Here is a 19,020-nt window from a genome sequence, read left to right on the forward strand (position 1 = left end):
ATGGAGTTCTGGAGCTTTTAGCTCAAACCTACAGTTTGAATTCCTAAGTGTTCGGTCTTCCGCCAAACAATCCTAATCGGGTGATGCACTTCCTCAGTGTTTGTCCACGTTTACTCTAGACTAACGGGTGAGCTTGGCATCAGGTTTGGTTTTTACTTGCAGAAAAGTTTCAAATCTTTCTGCTCGGCAAATCTCATCATCGCATTTACAGAAACCCACAACTGTAACAAAGGCAAGTTCCAGTGAGCGGAGCGGAGCACGAACTACTCTGCTAGTGGGACCCCTCTGCAGGCCGCTCTGCACACACGCCCGCGGCCGAGACAGAGAAACATCACCGTCTTGGGGAAAGCACGCGGCCTCTTTGCTGACATGCTCAATATTCCTGAACTTCACTCATAGGATTTTCCCTCTCCTCCGGAACTTCCACACCAGTGAATATTGACTTAAGAGACAGCTCTTGCTGGACCAGCATGGTAGCATTCATGAAGGGAACCAGATGTTCCACGGAGACCATCATTAAAGTCTCCATACACGGTTTAGGCTTAACATGGACAACACTCATCTCAAAGAGAAACAAGAGCAGCAGCTCTCCAGATACAGCCCCTTCGAATGACAGCAGCGTACACACCCTGAGGAGAGACGCAGTGGGACCGGTGCCAGAATGCCAGACTAGTCCCTGTACAAGCTCCCCCTGTGTTGCTCCTTCCTCTGGTGCTAGAAGTGGACAACGTCATACTGAAGGCAGCCTCCATCCTCATCTGACAACAGCAGCCCTAAGGAACATTAAATAGGAAATTCTCATATTTTCCTTTGTGACACAATCAGGAGCCCAATTCATCAAACAACAATGCGCTAACTTAGGGGTTTTTATTGCTGCTAATTGCTGTATCAGTTAAGCATTTATACCCGATTGACATGCCTCTCTGTTAAGAATGGTTAGCATGGGATTAGTCATACATGGATATTCAGATTGACATGCATTTATATTTTAACAGCGCTGGAAAAAACAGAATTTCTTTTTCTATGGGCTACTTTTAAATAATGACAAAGCAGTTACTGACTTCCAGTAAGGACACGCTTCATTACATTCACACGAGACTGTTTCAGTCTTTTTTTGCTTGTAGGCTAGCCAGTTGCACTGTTCACCATTGCACTGTTCGTTCTAATTTTACGTTTTATTTTGCTAAGCAGCAGCTTTCTTAAATGCCAAGGAGAACATCTGTCTTCTCTCCATCACAAAGACAGACACAAAGGCATCTGTCAACATGAAGCTGTGTCAGCCACACGCCTGCTACATTTAATAGTCAAAAAGCTGCTTATCTTAAAACTGTTTACTCAGTTTGGGCAAATACTATGCATGCAGAATACTTCTGATACCGTCCTGCTATTCATGGTGGAATCAATGTGACTTTATTAATCCAGGAAAACACAAAGCTCAAATCTGCTTCCTGAAATATTAAAATGATGTGGGTCTAGTAGTATTAATGACATGTGGCTTGTGTGTTAAAATATACACATGATATACCACTGCAATTATATTAGCTCTGGTTAGTTAAAATGAAGTATAAAAAATACAGGATTTTTTTGCTTTCAGAGAAAAAAAAAAAGCTTCAACTAGTTTTAAAAAAAAATAATTCTCAGCCTAAACCCAAGCCTTTGCTCTTCACTGATCCACTGTAGTATTCTAAACTTTTTTTTTTTTTTTTTTTTTAAGGGGGAAGCGGGGATGAAAATAATGGAAAGAACTAACAATACTTAGAGATTAAAGCAAGAGCCTTTCCTTTTCCTTTTCCTTCCAAGTGACAAGTCCTTGGGCTCCTGCTAAGGCTATAGAAAATCTCAGACTATTAACTTCTTCAGAAGAAAATGCATGTATTCAAATAGTACCACAGGTAATACAGCATTGTTACAGGGTTTACAGCAGCAGCAAAGTCCTTTTCTCTTACTTTCACTGACACACATACCTTTATTTAACTTTACGTTACTTTTATTCATCAAACATTTTCTCATGGCATTAATAGTTACTGACATTGTTCTGGCTGCTAGAGCTCGGTGTTCTGTTTTATATACTGATATAACCACATCTATTTTGAAAACAAAATCAAAGTAACAGAACCGCAGAGAGTTAAGAAAACTTTAAATTAGGTCTTACCTCTCGACAGTCCTGACATACAAGCAGTCCTGGGTATCACCTTGGCTTCCTACCTCGCAGCCAGCACGGGCCATGGAGCTGCCACAGCTCCTGTTGCTCTCGGGTAATTCCCGCAGGCGAGCCGTGGCCACCTCGGAGGAACACACATTGGTAAGAGCACGAGGAAACCCCCGGCTCCCTCCCGGGGTGGCCGGAGGGTGCCAGCCAGCTTCTCCAGTGATCTCTTCACAGTGCGAACACTCTGAAGTAAGCAAGCTGCTTTCAAAAATGATTACAAACTAGGACATGATTCAAATAGGCAAGAAGAGCCCAGGTGAAAACCTCCTGCTGCCAATCTGACTTGCCCTACGAAAGAAAATGCTGGAAAGAAATTAACTGGAACAGATACCTAACTGAAGAAGATGGTAATTTCTTCTCATTATTCAGAGTTGCTAAAACTAAAGTCATCTTCTGTTGTGAAGGACTTTTTCACCTTAATGATAACCTTTCCTCACTTGTTTTAAGTCTCTCCTTCCCAGTGGCTCTCATACCTCCCCCAGGAATTTGAAAAATCAAGATTAAAGGAAGTAATTTCTTCACCTGCAGGGCCAGTTAAGTAAAGTAACAACTGAAACCTGTAAACCTATTTCTTCAAAAGTAAGCAATATTCTCATTTTGTCCCCTGAAGTGCAGGCATATGTATGTATATAATTTACCTTTTGCTTTGAGAAAGCCTTAATGATATATCAGGAAAGCAAAAATAGCTAGTCCAGAGGAAAATCACATACAAGAGCATGCAAGACATTTTCTTTATTGTGATAAAGACATGGCTGGCTGAACATAGGCTAAGAACAGGGCTCAGTATGATCAACCATATAAATGTAAAATGCACTTCAACTTCTAAAGACTGCACTATAGACATTGTCTAAAATGTACTATTTCAGAGATCTTTGTTTTGAACTACCCCTGTGTCATGTCATTCATTTGTTAATTTAGCCTTCAGCTTCCATAGTCTATGTTCAAATGCTGAGTTTTCAGGTGAGGAAGTGAAGAAAAAGCCAAGTCCTGCAAAACCACCACCACACAGAACATGGTGGGATTCTAGGGCTCTTGTTTTAAAGATTTTCATGGCAAGAACAGATTTCCTCACAATAAAAAAATAATGCTTTTGTTGTTGCCAGGCTTACAAATGCAGTCTGTAATGTGAGTCAAGCTATGACCTTTCAGGATGATGCAAAATCAGCAGTAATAAATCAAATGGTGACTTTGCTGACATGTCTGTAACTTCAGTGATTAATTCAACAAATAAACAATTTCTGCTCGGAAATACAGGAAAGAAGAGTGTGGGATTCTCCTCCTGCTCTGCCCTGTTATAGCTGAACTCTGGATGGAGTTTTGGTCCTACCAATTCTCACAGGAAATGTGAAAAATGCCTGGGCAAAGGCTGAGGATTAATGTCAATAGCAGATCCTCCCATAATATATCATTAAAGAAAGAGAAGCTAATGAAGGCAAGAAGAAATATTCCCCTATTTATATGAAAAATGTGTTCTTTTAACAGTTGCCCCATGACAGATCCCATCTTGTCTCCATTCTGTCTTTCTGTGACATACTCCTGGAGGAAATTATACGCATTTTCCCCTAAGAGAAGCGTTAATTCTATCAGCACAGCTAAATCTAGCTCACACACCAATCCACTGCCTTCCTCTCTTTGTATCTTCTGCTAGACCCTTCCCTTTCCTCCACCCGCACAAAATGTACAGCACTCCGGTGGAGCACTAGAGCCTCTTCACACAACCCTTGTGGCTGTGGGAAGCTATAGTAAATTGGCTGGCATAAAACTAGAGTAACTTGCCAGTGACTACAAAAGTAAAATCTGCGCAAGGCTCCAAAATCTGCAACTGTACCGATAGTTCTTCAATCCGACTTTTTCTAAATTATAAAATATATTCTTCCCTTCAGCTCTTAATAGCATAGAAATCTATACACAGAATGCTGATTTCCAGAGCTCAAGAAAAAGAAAACTGTGAGTGTATCCAATTTGATTAGCTGCCCAGAATGTAACATCTAATGCTGGTATACAGAGGAAATAAAGCAACAGAGCCGCCAAATATGTGATCTTGCTACTAGAGGATCAACAGGATTTGGACTTCGGGACTTCTTTATGCTACTCCATAGCCATTCAAAAATTGGTTTTCTGCCTTTATAATATCAAGGAAAGGATCTAGACCATTGCTTTTATATTACTTGCACAAATCTCAGCTGATTTGTCAGCTGTTTGTCCTGCACAGATACCAACGCATAACAAACAGAACAATATCAAAGTGTTTCGGTGACTAGAAAGCTTTCTCGCCATGCAGTTATTTTGGTTATAACTTACGTAAACAATTGTAAGGTGGTAAGGTAGTAACACTGATATCTCACCACGACTGTGTTATGTATTCATAGAACTCACTGAAATTACTGCATGAGAAAATATTTCTCTTGAATTTTTCAGAAGCAAAATTAAAATCAGGTTATTATAAATAATTACATTTGGAATTAATTCTGTCCTTGAGCCATTTAGCTTCATATTTTCAAGTCTTTCTACACAGCCACAAAACAGATGTGTTCATTTTTAAATTAAAGAAAAAAGAAAACAGATTCTTGGGAATTGAAGGAACACAAAACAAAACAAGAAAAAACAGTGTTGGGAGACCAGCAACAACATTTGGAGAGCTGAGAAAGCTATAATCTACCCAACTAGTCAGACTGATGAAAAGCAAAGATTCTCTCCTCAGGAAACCTCCATTGCTTAGCTTTGCAGCCCTGATGTGGGAATTAGCTACACTATAACCTCAAACCAAAACACTTCAAGAATTTCCACAGAGGATGATGTTTAGGGAGCGCAGGGAATGTTCATTAAGGTACAGATCACATCATGAAGCTTCCAGAATTTTTTTTTGCTTGTGGGTGAGAAGTCTGCTTAAGCAAGTATATTGATTTAATTCCTCTGTAGGCACAAATTAAGAATGTTCCCCTCCTTCCTGAGAGCGCTAGAAAAGTTGAGTGACAAACGAGAAGGAGCACTTAATTTCTGCAACAGAGTGAGAGGGAAAAGGAGAAAGCTGGCTGGCTAACCTATACTCCCTGTGATCCTTCGAAACGTCATAGCTAGAGCAACCCAAGAGGAAGCCCCAAAATAGAAGAAAATTGATGCTAAGTGTCAGAACTTCCCATAGGCAGACAGGCCCTGACCAGAAAAAGGGATGTGCTAAGACCTGTCGATAGCCAAGGAAATGAACTGAAGCTCTTAGGAGGAATGTAAGCTACTCAAAGCCAACAACAATACCTCTGATGGGAAAGCTCCCAAACTGGGGCATCCTTGATCCATTGCTCCTAAAGCCTCAAACAGGAAGCCAGTCTCTTTACAGCTGTCTTTCCTGGCTCTCTTCCAGGTTCCTCTTCTTCTGGCATTTCTGCTTTTCTTCTGCCCCTTCATATCTTCCATCTAGTATGGAAACGGGAGGAAAATAAAGTATTAGCATGGTAGGACAAAAGAATTACTGGAGCTTCATTACAACAGAGATTTGGAGCAGTGGGCAGTGATTTCAAAGGATTTCAGTTTATTTGCTTTTCTCTCATAACTGAAGTTTCGTACTTCTTTTGTGAAAAGTTTAACTGGGGAAAACAGCCAATGACTACATTGTGAAAGTTTAGTAAGACACAAAAATGTCACTAACACCACTATATAGTCCAACAAATTATAGGTCATGGCAACTTATTTACGCCTTGTACTTGGTTCATGAACAGTTCTCTGTATTTCACTCAGGAAATGAACAAACAAACCTTTTTTTTCTTCCTCTGGAGTACATTTATAGTATATAGTCAGAACTAATGAAGAAATGTTTGTCAATTAAGAAAATAAAAAAAAAACAACCACAAGTCCAATTCTTACTTGCTTCTTGCTTCTTAATTCTTCTGTTCCATTACCAAAGTCAATGCACACCTTCCTTTTTGCAAATGAATCCAAACCTTTAGTTCTAGGAGACAGAAACTTTAAATGGCAGTGCAGGCCTTGGAGAACACAACCAGTATTATTTCTAGCCACTCTCAGACTGGATTGCTAAGTTATATTACCCTGATTTCCAACTGTGCTAGCAACCCAAGCTTAATGTGGATTTGAATCCCTTCGGGAGTCGCATGCACTTACTGTGAAACAAACAGTTAAGCTTCTAGCAGTCAGCCTGGTAACAAACAACACAAGCCTCAAAACCAGAAACTTGTTTTAAAAAAGTGCACTCAAGTAACTTTTTCCTTTTCTGTATTTCTTTTCCACAAGAATAACAAAGCTCTTTTGTGACTCCTCGCTATTTTAGCTGATTTGTTACACAAAACCTAATGCTCATCCTGGTAAGCATATTTCCCAGTACATACATGCAAGAAAGAGCAAAACTGAAACAGCAAGCATTTAGAAGTTAACAACAGATTTATTTAATCCTCTTTTACACACATAAAGATTTTAAAATACATGCTTAATGTAAGATTGTCTTTACATTTGAAATCAGACTCCTTTCAGAATTCCAAAACCCAGTTTAAGACATCATCAAAGTCTGGCTTAGAGCATCCAAAGTTGGGCATCCAAAAACTGAGGCAGATGGATCTCACTAACCACTTCTGAACTCCTTGTCCAAACTGATTCCATTAAAAGGCATTAATAGACAATGTTAGAGAAGAGATGTACCTGTATCATCTCCAATACTTGTACTATTCTAGTGCCTAGCTGATCAATCAAGATTGGTCTTGTTGTCCTAGGCACTTACTCAGCAAAAGAGACTCTACCGAACAAAGCTCAGACAACGGATGGGAGGCGGAGATGATGTGACTTTCTTTGCCTTCACTGCAGGTCTGTGGCACAGCCCAAGTGTTCTGCCTCAATCCATCTTCCCATGTCTATGACTATTATATAGAGAGGACAAAGTTGCTTTAAATAAGCAGTCTTTTTAAAATCACAATAATTAATTCCATTAATCTCCAAACTCTGAAAGCTGGAACACAACATTTTGGCTTAGAAAATTTCTGAAGCCACAATCACCCACTACTATAGCAACAAAATAATTTAAAACCAGTAATTTGGTCAAATTCTGAAACAACGTTCTGCTGCATGTCCTTGTGGCGTAAGTGTCAGCTCCCTCCTGACGCTCCAGTGGCATTTAAATCACATTCTTTTCCATTCTTTGCCAGTATCTCAGATCAACAGGTATGTTGTTATTCTTTGTTCCTAGCTGATTTTTAAGCAGTGGATAACTTGTTGTTATCTGCCAGAATCTTTAATGACATTTCCAAATACTAACAACAGGAAGATAAATTAAGTAACAGATACTATCATTGTTGGAAATGAAACCAGAATATCTCCAGCAACAGGGAAACACTGGACACACACCAGTTGACTTGCTCCCTGTTTCTCCCTTGAAAATCAGAGTGTGGTTACAAAGAAGCCTATCTTAAGTTTGTAATATTTGACTGCTAAACACTACTGAATTCCTATTCAACAAAATGTAGTTAGCAAGTAATTGAAATGCCTTCCCCCAGGACTTCTGAGAGCACTAGTCATATAAGCGTATTGGGCAGTTGGTGAGACTGATCTAGCTGCATCTATACATCAGCTGCTGCCCTGCAGGGCAGAGTACGTATAGCTCACTCACTCCTAACTACTGCCCTAGAGAAAATCACAAATACTAACTGCACGCAAGAGACATACAATAGTAAACATTTTAAGTAGGGGAAAATTGTCTTTATATCTGTGTGACCAAATAATTATAATGTTATTACATTTACACCATCTATCATCTCAAAGCATTCCCAACTTAGTACCAATAACAATATATAGCTATTGCTCAAATAGCCATTGGGTGGAACTTGAATAAGTTTTTCATTAAATGTATGCATGACCCCTGCACAAGGGTAATTTAGAAAACAAAGGATCCAAAGGAAGCTGAACAACTTTAGGAAGGTAGGATGAAATAAACTAAAGAAAAAAAAATATCAGGAAGAAACCAAAAATAGATACAAATCCTTTTTTTTAGGACTTTGGTTTAGTGTGTCATCTGAAAAATAACTTTAATTATATGGTTCTTAATAGTGCCAAAGCTTGACATGGATTGACATAATGGAAGAAAGACCGTTACCTATGGTAGTCACTGATACCACCTCCCTGAATACATGGACTTTGAGTTTTCCTTTAAAGTGCAACCACAGTGGTACTGCCCGCTCAGTGAGAACCCATACAATCAAAGCACTAATTTCTATAGAGTGCCAAAACTGCTACTATTTAAACAAAAGGACAGTGATCCTTTGCTCATGACAATAATAAATAAACACAACACTTTTATAGCCTGTCCGTGAGCACTATGAATAAATGACCTAGACAGACATCCAACTTGCCACATTCCTTTGATGACAAGAATTCCTGACATGACTTTTAACAACAGTTGACAAGCCAGCTCCTGCAGTGACATCACTGGGGGTTTTGTCCAAGCAAGCAATGCAGATGCAGCAGCTGCCCGTCCCCCCGTACCATGCCTACCTGCTGCAACGACTGCTCCTGCCAGCTTTGGAGACGCTCTGCCAAGAAGCAAACTTTACTCCGGCTTCTCCTATTTCAACCATGTATTTATACATAGCCTTATCATTGAAAAGTACGGGCTGCAGGAAAGGAAACACTGAAATCTACCAAGAATCTCCTGTGGTGCAAATACACGCTATTGAGAGCAGCGAGGGAGAGCCATTAAAACTGCCCGGTAGTATGAAAACACATTTCTTTTGTTTGCATTACTTCCAAAATAATAATGGAAAATAATGCTCAGATCTTTTCCTTCCCCTCTCCACCGTCCCCCTCCCTCCACAGATCAGGAGTGAACTAAGAATGCTTTATAACAACAGAACCTCTACTAAAGCCTAACTACAATTACTTCATTCATGAATAGCTTGCATAGAAATGTGGATCTCCTATTTTAAGTAAACTTCAATATTGGTTGATTTCAACGATTCAAAAGGATAAAACACATGCAGTGTGGTTACTCATAATGGCAAAGCTGCCTTAGATAATTAAAAGCCCTCATCCCCTCCCCCCTCACAAAAAAAACCCCAAACAAACAAAAACCAAAAAACCAAACAAAGCTGCAAGTATTAAAGGAAAAACCAACAGCTCCTATTTAGGAAACAAGCAATTCAAGCAAGAGTTGCTGGTGATGTCATTTCATTTATACGTTGCCTGAGTCACAGGTTCCTGAGGAAGTGGTAACACCTACAGAATTACTGTATAAAAGTCAGACTTTGAAGCATGAAATGAAAATAAAGACACTTAAAGACAAAGCAAAACCCCTAAGCAAAATCATACCTACTTTATAGACTTCCTCACTTCTTACACTAATTTGAAAGAAGTCTGTCACTAGAAATTAATTTGCTTGTTCATCCACCTCCCTCCCTTACCAGGGAGGCACCCAGCACTGGGGGTGGGGAGGAGATATTCACAGGGAGAGAAAAGAGGGGGGGGGAGGACACCAATTTACTAGCTGTCAAAAACTAGAGTTCAAATGCATTCAGAGTGGGCCAGACTTGGAACCTCCACAGCCCTCACCTTTCTTCCAAGGCTATTGACATGACGCGGAAACAATTCTAGCAGCATTTCTTTGCCCAGTTTTAGCCCATACCGGTTTGGATTTAGAAAGTAAAATCATTCCAGAAATGAGATGCCAGCTTGCCTTTCAAATGCACCAGACGCCTGCAACACTGCCTCGCAGGGATGCATCAACTGCAGTTTCTTAAGAGGGTGCATACATGAGACCAAAAGAGAAATTGAGGAAAAAACACTACTGACCTCCTTCATAAGAATGAAACCAGAATAAGGCCTCTCCTTTCTTATTTATGTAGTGCATAATGGTATTTCACTAACAAATCAAACACTGACTCACTCTGCTGAGATCTTACAAAAATTAAATGTCCTGGTGCCAAAAAGCAAACTGAAGTCGCACACAAGCCTAAATTTTTGGATGCTCAAAGACTACTGAAGCAGCAATCCACAGCCAAAGAACATAAGAACAGAAACTAACTGTATGGGAAAGAAGTTACAAAGAATCATTTTTTTAAAATTGTGCTTTTGATTTGCAGCAGCACAACACTATACATATGCTTCTGTCTTTTCCTGTTAGCTTACTAAAATACTTTGTTAAAAAGTAATTTGAAATTTTAGCATTTAAAATGAAATGCACGTGTGCATGTGACCTTCACTCCAGAGGCAGTCTATTGTACTTTATATCAATGTCCTATATAAACATCTATTCAAAGAACAAGAGGAAACAGGCATTTAGACTGCTATAGTAGATGGAAAGGCAGTGTGTACTCCATGCCAGCCAGGAAACATAACATGTTTGTTTTTTAGAACTCCTGACAGCCCCTTTTTATCCCCAAGCCCAGGGAAGCTCCTGCAAGAAGCTACAATGGCAAGGGAGTACTGGCCTGATTAAACAGAAAGAAACCATGCTATTTCATTTGCAAAGTTCAGACAAACAGCTTATGGGTTCTGAAAATCTTTTCAAAGAATGTCCTAAATAATTCCACCAGATTTGAAAAAATGCTATGGTTAAGTCGCAACAGGCAGATAATATTGTCAATTATTGAGGAGCAACAGTTAGAACTTGAAATTATATATGGTTGGAGTACTCAGCTGCATCCTTATCCTGGGGTGAGATCATTTGAACTGGGAAATTAGGTGAAAAAATTGCTGCCCTAAGATACAGAATACCTTAAGGTACTTAACATTGTTGCTACTCAAGCTTATTGCTATTAATTCTTTTGGGAGTAGCTTCAGTTTCCCTTCTGCAGTGCCAATTTCCTCAGCCAGGTTAAAATAATCCTCAAGTGACTCACTCCAAAGACTTCATTACAACCTGGACAAAACACCCATCACTGGCTGGTGGAAGAATATGGATTGCTGAATTTCAGCTGCTGTACTTAAGAAAAAGCGGCTACAAATTAGCCCAAGCAACAGCCTATTTTGGTTAACACTACATGACATCAAACAATAGCCAACAGTACCTCAGCAAAACAATGGGTTGGAGCAACAGACCAGTTTCTTTGACCCGCGATAACTGAGAATAGAAAAAATAGATATTCTTCACCAAGTACATAAACCCAATTTCCATACATTTCACAGTTGAGGAATTGAATAAAAGTTTAAGAAAAAAAAGCAGGGAGTATTAACGTCTCTCTGTAACCTAGGAGTAGAGCTAACACAAAGCAAGGAGTCCTGCAGTCTGTCCATTCGTCAATCACCGCTCACTATGAAGAGTCACTATTATCAGTGGTAATGGAAGAAAGGCTATCAATAACAGTAAAAGGAGAAAGAAAACACTGTCAACAAATTGTTAGGGTTTTTAATTTCAAAACCTGTCAAGTGCTGCACAGATGAGAAAATGAACTTGTTAGAAATTATGAAACTGGGTAGCTGAAGTGCTAATAGAGAGGGAAAGCGTATTAATTTCAAACCTAAAGCATTACCTGTGCGGTGCCACAGTATTTTTAAACAGTTAGGGTTCTGGAGAAGGTCCAGGCAGCTGCAAGGGAAAGCAAGCTGGAACCGAAATGGGACAGGTATGTAGGTACGTAGGTTTTTCATAGGTTAGGAATTTACACATTGCCAGACTGGGACAGCCCAAAGTCCTTCTAGTGCAGTATTTCTGTCTTTTAAAACAGTTAATCCAGGTGCTCTAAAAGAGAAAGGTGCACAACACCCTCTTGAAGGAAAGTTTCATTTTGGCAGGATATGCATAAGCACAACATCTGCACTGAAAGTTAAAGAAAAAAAAAAAAAAAGAAGAAGAAAAGGAATTAATGAAGCCATGTCAAAAGATTCAGAAACAAAATGGTAACAGGCTCTGGATATCTTCCAGACTATGTTTCTTAGGAAGTTTACCATGTTGCAAATATTTCTTTAATGGGTGTCTCTGGAGTATAAATACTTATTTATTTCTAAGGAAAGTATTGCACTATTATTTAAAAAAAAAAAAAAAAACTACAAAATTGGGTACAAAAATTTGAAAAAGTCGCAAGGAAAAATCCCACCATCTAGCTGTTCACACTCTCTTCAGCTTTTGTGTAGTCTTAATGCAAAGTTACAGTATAGCAAACATTGAATCAATGGACAGCATGAGAACGGCTACTTGGCTGGACTTGCACCGCAGAACAGCTGGCAGAATGACAAGAAAGGTTGACTATGTGTTAGCTTGCAACATATTTATTTTTGAAAGAATGTGAGCTGTCCTTCGTATTCCCCTACGAAGAGAAGGTTAGGACTCTCCTTGAACTCTTAAGATATAGTTATACTTTGAAGAGAACCTATATAAAAATATCCTCATGGATTCTGTCATGGCTCTTAATGATTCTCTAAGAAACAGGCAGAGTTGTTCTTGATCAACAGCACAAAAGCTGGTATCAGAAGCTTAGTAATCTTTCCACACATTACTGGCATTAATGAGAATCCTGCATACCGAAGTCTATTCTCAGTCACATCTCAGCAATCTCACTGCTTCTGTGATTTGGTTTGAAAAAGAGGAAGAAAACTCAAAGGAAAGTTGTGAGCTGGGTGAACGCTTCATAGCTGAACACTGTCCCAGAGTAAGTGAAATAATGAAGTAGCTAGTGGGGCACTTGGCAGTGTTAGGTTTATGGTTGGACTCGATGATCTTAAGGGTCTTTTCCAATCTAAATGATTCTGTGATTCTATTAGCAATTCCCTTTAGACTAGTTAACATAATTTAGAAGGAATTTGTTCAGTAAGAGGGAGAAACAAGTGCTATGATATGATTCTAAAGTGCATAGTGAAAAGTACAGAAATAATAAAAAAAAACATTCTAGTAAGAGTTTTTTATGGGAACACAAGTGAGAAATCAAAAGCAAATGCTTATATATGGAAAAATTATTCAATTTTGCTAATACTTCTGTTGCATATATTTAAGGTGAGCGGCCAAATCTTATACAAAGAAATAGAACTAGAAAGAACATTATGCAGGAACTGGAACGAGAATATCAAAGATGACAAAAATGAAATTTTAGTTTATGTCACTGGACTTCTCTGAGGACACAACACCAAAGCCATACAGAACACAGGGAAGGGAAAAGTATTTTTCCAGGCTCAAGCTCAGTGATTTCAAGGGCTGGTGCAATCACTACGGTTTCCTTGGATGTATCAAAATAACTATTGTGCTGTTGACTTCTACTGAAGAATAATCTCCTTTTAGTTCTTGGGAGCCTCCAACTTCCTAGGAATAGAAATCCTGTGGTTCCACTCCTTGGTGATTTTATCTTGACCTTAACCTGTCTGGGCCGTCATGAATCTTTCTTCACTGATCTAAGCATAATTTTCAAATTTGTGCCCTTTATCTCTTATAGAGGCCAATGCTGAAGGCTTAAGACTCAGTGGGGGCTGGACCACCTACTGGCTATGATTCTGCTGGCTTTAATGGTGCTAAGACAATCTACGTGTGATATAAAGGGCATGCCCTAAGTGAAATTTGTTCCTGACCAACCGACTATGACACAGGTGAAGAGGACTTAACAGCAGATTGTGAAAGCAAGGATGAGAGCAAGTGAGGGCTTTAAAGAAGAAAACTCTCATACAGAATCTCATGTTCCTCACTTTCATGAATGTGGTACTACTCCGTAATGAATTCTAGACTTCAGCCAGCAAACACATCGAAGGGATGAATGACACTGAAGAAAAATGCTAGTCAGTGTGAAAGTAAAACAGAGGCCATCATTCCATGAGCCTCTCTAATACTCAAGCACAAAAATGATGTCTACAGCTCTCCATTGAGATCTGTGGTCTTCTAACACTAGTAAATGTCCCCAGGTGTGGTACACAGGTGTCACAGTTGCCTTCTGTGAGATACAGTCCCACCCACACTGCCGTATAATGCCATTACGTTTCTGTTAGATAGTTTAGGAAGATGAGTAGGTTCCTCTGAGGCTGTTCACTCCCTCTTCCCAACAGATCTGGTTTATAGCTGAAAAGCCATGGTAGCTGTTGGGTTCTACAATGAAAGTACGAGTTCGGGCTCTTCACTGACACCTAGGAGGTCAGGGCAGCACAAATAAAATTTAAATCCTACCTCCTTTATGAAGAAAGTTAAAGTTTAGCTTGTTCCATTAAACAGCAATAACTGGAGCTGAGGACTGTGCGAAATCCTGCCATTAAGTGCATACGAGCCATATCTGTTAATAGTATTTGAATGTGCATTCATTCATTTGAATGGATTCTCATGATTTCTCACTCAGTAATGCCTAGAAATTGAGTAAAAGCAAACTAAGAACAATTCTGGTCCATAAGGAGAACGAAAACAACATTACAGTTAGACAACGGAAGTTATTCCAAGTCAAACTGAAGTGTTTCTGAACATCAGAGACATCTGGGAAGCATATGTACAGGAAACAGCTCAGCCTGAGAGAGTTGTATGTTACTGAAATTACAGAGGTAAGGAAACATTATATTAACCCTGAGTTTTGAACCTTTCGATCTTGTATACTTTTGCAGTTAAGTAGATACTTTCAATGTAAAGCTACAATGTAACTTTACCAGGATAAGCAGAGTTTCAGCTATTTAAAATAATTATTCATGTTTAACAGATTTCAGAAAGGTGTCTAGTTTTCAAGTTTTAGATAGCCAAAACCTGCAAATAGAGTTTTACACTCCATGATCAGCAACTCCAAAAGATAGAAATGCAGATCATTCCCTTTAAACTACCCTGGTAATTATTCATGATTCTGGTTGGACTACGGCATGGCTAACAAAATGGAGATCTTTTGAGCTCATAAGTAATTACGTACATCAACAAACTGCTTAAAATGGACATGGCATGTTATCAATCTTATTGTTCATTGCCTGACCACCAAAGGATCAGTTTCCTGTGATTACTAGTCTTTCAAAAAATATATTTCATTCATATATATTTTTATATTACAATGAAGTTGCTAAACAAGACATTCCCTTAAGGCTACTTAAGAAATCACATAAATACAATGAATATGATAGTTAAAATAAATAGAAATAATAGCTATTTTGGACACTTGATGCAAACCTCAGCATGTTTCAATAAATCTTTTATGATCAGAATGAGGGAACTGCAGATATCCTTATTTTTAGACAAATTTGATCTGACAGAACTTCTTCTGATGCAGCATAAGAGAGAAGCAGAGCAGCTGTGAAATTATCTACACCAAATATTCAGAGCTTGTGTTAAGGAAGGAACTAAAATAACTGTGTTTACCAAATAATTTTTAAAATATATATGGGAAATAAAGACTGCCTGACAGATAAAGCAATTTGCATTTTTTCTGAGTGAGTTAGTCCACAATCCCCACAATATAAAGCCATAAAAAGATTTAAAATATACTTCTAAAACCCATTCCAAGATAAAACCCAATAGATTCACTTTAAATTTTGCAGTAATGTACTTTGATATTTTACAAATCCTTTTTTCTCAAGTTATCTTTTAAACTCAAGGATTCTCAAACTACTGTTTGTGCTCAGCCATAATCTCTGAAGCCATTCCTGATGCTGCAAAAATTGAAAAACTCAAAATCCAACCAAAATGAAAATCAGAATTGCTCTTTTTTAACACCTGTAAAGTACTGCATGACAGCATCCAAGAATAGCAAAGTTAGAGAACCAATTTCTTATTTCAGTTAAGCACTTCTCTACAAGTTTGGGCTGAATCAGTGATCTACCCCTCAAAGCAATTTTTACTACATATCAGAGCCTTCTCTAAACTTCAGGGGAGCCTAATCATGATACCAATGCATTTTGGTCTCTACTGTGTAAAAATAAGTCAAACCACGTTTCTTCCATAGCATGAAATGATGAGATCTTTACAGAGAATAACATCTCCATTGACACAGGCAAGAACAAATCAACTTAACTATAAATATGTACTTTGAAACAGCAAGCAATGTGGTGTAGGCAGTAGGTCTAGGTTCTTACCTACTCCTGCTCTCCTTTAAAGATGCAGTTTAACTCCCAATAGCAGAATATTCTCAATCTTAACAATAAATTCCAACTAAAGGGGCACAAATCTGGGAAAGATGAAAAAAGACATTCAGACATACTGCTTGGACATGTCCATTGACAAGCAAAATAACTGGGACGAATAAAACACCAAAGTTTACTTAAGCAGCATATTTTATATGTAAGCCATATTTAGAAACTAAAAAGAAAAAAAAAAAAAGATTACATTTAAACATAACCACATTGCTTTAGTTATTTACATAATAAAAATGAAACTGTGGAGAGTTATATCCGTAACAGACTGCTTTCAAGGTGAAGATATTAATGTCAAAATGTGGATTATATTTGTTTGTATTTGTAGCAGTCAGAATGGGTAAGCAATCATTAACTTGTCAAATAACATAAAAGGCAGTGCTTCAGTCCAAAGTAGGTCATCTTCCACCTTATTCAGCTGATTTTCAGACTGTTTCATCATCACTCATGTCCCAGATCTGCAACAAAAAGGAAGTGTAGTTTTAGTTTATGGAGTTCAAATATGCTTTTAATGTACCATTTTAAAATTAGTATTACTATTTAAAAGGAAGAATAAATAACATTTATGGACTGATGACTAGCATCAATGGAGCTTTACATAAAATTCAATATTTTTCTCTTCTGTTAACAACCTATACACCATTCATTATTTGTAATCTTGGGGGTATTTTTTAACATACACTTTTCAGCATTTGTTCCTGAACTGTCAGTTTAGTTATTTGCTATTTATTATAATTTACAGTAAGCCATAGACCAAAAACCAGAGGTTTTGTTTTGGTTTGCTGACTCATTGGCACATACTTAATGTGGATAATAACTTATAGTAAATAGCATACTTTACTAAACACTGCAGAAAATTTTCAAGACATTTATAAAGAACTAATTGTTCCCCAATAGTTCGTTTTGCACTCAAATACTAGATCTCAAACCCAGCAGCATAAAGACAATAAGTTATATGGAAATTTTTTCTTTCCTATTGTTTAAAGAAATTTAAAAACTACACAGGTTTTTTTCTGCAGTACAATATAATTGTACTTTTACTTTGCTACTTTCCCTTGTTCAGTAAACCATTATAGATTGCAGGAAAAAAGTGAGTATTTTCACAGAACATCAAGGAATCCGGTATCGTTGTGAACATACTAAGGTGAGCGTTATAATTTCATACCAGGGAGCAGAACGCATGATCTGAGGAAAAATACAGGGACTTGCAAGCAGAACTATTTGAAGGGGCAGGGGGGAGAACATATCCTGAATATATACTACAAGTTTTTTCTTCCAGAGAAATGCGAGTGCTCTTAAAAGACTTTTTATGATTTTTTGGAGGCTTAGCTCACAGCAAATACCCTCCTCCTCTTGGCAGGGTTTCCAGTAGCTTGGGATCAGGACTAACACAGGTACTCAGCTTTGACTTGGATTTAATAATATCATAATATCAATTTTATAATATATAAAACTTCATCTCTGACTTAGAGTATTTCAAAGTGGCCTAAATTAGCAGCAGTACTGCTGGAGTACCATGACAAGTCTTTTTGATTACAAGAACAAGAATGCCATTCCTATGGCATACAGCACTCAAAAAACTGAGAGTCCCTCACTGCAAATGACCTAAGAAAAAAGGAGCACCATCAGTCCTTTGTCCCTGTGGAAAATGAAATTCAGTTCATTTGTTCCAAAATATAATCTGTGTGTCGCCATAAAGTGGCCCACTAAGTTATTCTCTCATTTTACATCCTGACCACTAAAATATATCCAAAGAAATACAGAACGCGAACAGTTACTCTAGCCTGTAAATTCTTCAGGGCACAAAGCAGTATTTTACATGTATACAGTGCCTAGTACAATGGGGCAGTGTTCACAGTTGCATTGTCTAACACACATGCATTAGCGTTAGACAAAAAATACAAACAACCCCATTTCTAGACAGGCAACAATGAATATTGACCTATGGCTTTAATAAAACCCTTGAAGACAAAATGTAGTGTTTCTGGAATTTGAAAACATTCTGAAAAAAGCTCTTCAAATCCAACCTCAGCAAACTTATAAAATCAAACATTTCTATGCAGTGCTACAAGCTGTGTAAAATGAAAACTCTGAATGGCAAGATTTTCTCAATTCCTAGAAGCGTTGCAAAATGGTGGTGTAAATCCTTATGGAAAATACTGAAGGAACAGTTTGTTTACAAAAGGAAAAAAGAGTTTTCATCCTGCCCTAGATGAGCAGCTTGGAGCTTGCCAAGGCAAACACAAATGTCCAGCTCACCAGTCAGGGTCAAGGATGTGGAAAAAAATATACAAAACCCCAAATCTTTAAATAGAGTTTATGGTATGATTCAAGCTGGCAAAAAGCAAGAAATCCAAAGTTCAGAGTGATAGTCCACCTTTGTCTAGCCCACTCTAATTTTTGAAAACAAAGCCCATAGACTGTAACCCTTACAAACACACCTCTCTGTCAAAGCAGCTCAATAAATACTTTTGAAAATACACCATGAGGTGTTTCAAAGGCAAAAGTGAAAGAAGCCAACCAACAGCCCTAAAAACAGTCGTCTTTATCTGCTAAACAGATATACTGGGAGTGTAGCCAGCTTCTCTGCTCTGTGCTTTCCCATCATCTGTTCTGATCTGAACAGTGTGGGTGAGAAGGCAAGTACACTCTGCGTTTTGTTTGTTTGGTTTTTACACAGAAAGGCTGGTAAGGGTGCCAGTTACATTTGTAATTTTGCGATATGAAAATACTTCCATCCAGGAACTGGCTAGCTGCTCCATAATTCCTGTAAAGCTCGGAAAGCCTTTTTGCTTTACATGTCTAAATGTGCAATGCTT

General features: G+C 38.3%; 1 protein-coding gene across 3 annotated transcripts in view; it reads right to left on the bottom strand.

The window, feature by feature from the left end:
• The window catches only part of ATG7 (autophagy related 7), a 131,575-nt gene that overhangs the window by 3,809 nt on the left and 108,746 nt on the right, over nucleotides 1–19,020 (bottom strand). For all 3 annotated transcript variants that reach the window (XM_049826778.1, XM_049826779.1, XM_049826776.1), the window contains exons 19-23: nucleotides 16,611–16,659; nucleotides 16,145–16,236; nucleotides 5,462–5,620; nucleotides 2,153–2,283; nucleotides 629–773 (exon numbers count right to left, since the gene is read on the bottom strand). In XM_049826778.1, coding sequence (XP_049682735.1) covers nucleotides 16,627–16,659 — 33 coding nt within the window. In that variant the 3' untranslated portion in view covers nucleotides 629–773; nucleotides 2,153–2,283; nucleotides 5,462–5,620; nucleotides 16,145–16,236; nucleotides 16,611–16,626. The remainder of the gene's footprint in view (nucleotides 1–628; nucleotides 774–2,152; nucleotides 2,284–5,461; nucleotides 5,621–16,144; nucleotides 16,237–16,610; nucleotides 16,660–19,020) is intronic.

Source organism: Accipiter gentilis, chromosome 23 (genome assembly GCF_929443795.1).
Source record: "Accipiter gentilis chromosome 23, bAccGen1.1, whole genome shotgun sequence".
Taxonomy (NCBI): Eukaryota; Metazoa; Chordata; class Aves; order Accipitriformes; family Accipitridae; genus Astur; species Astur gentilis.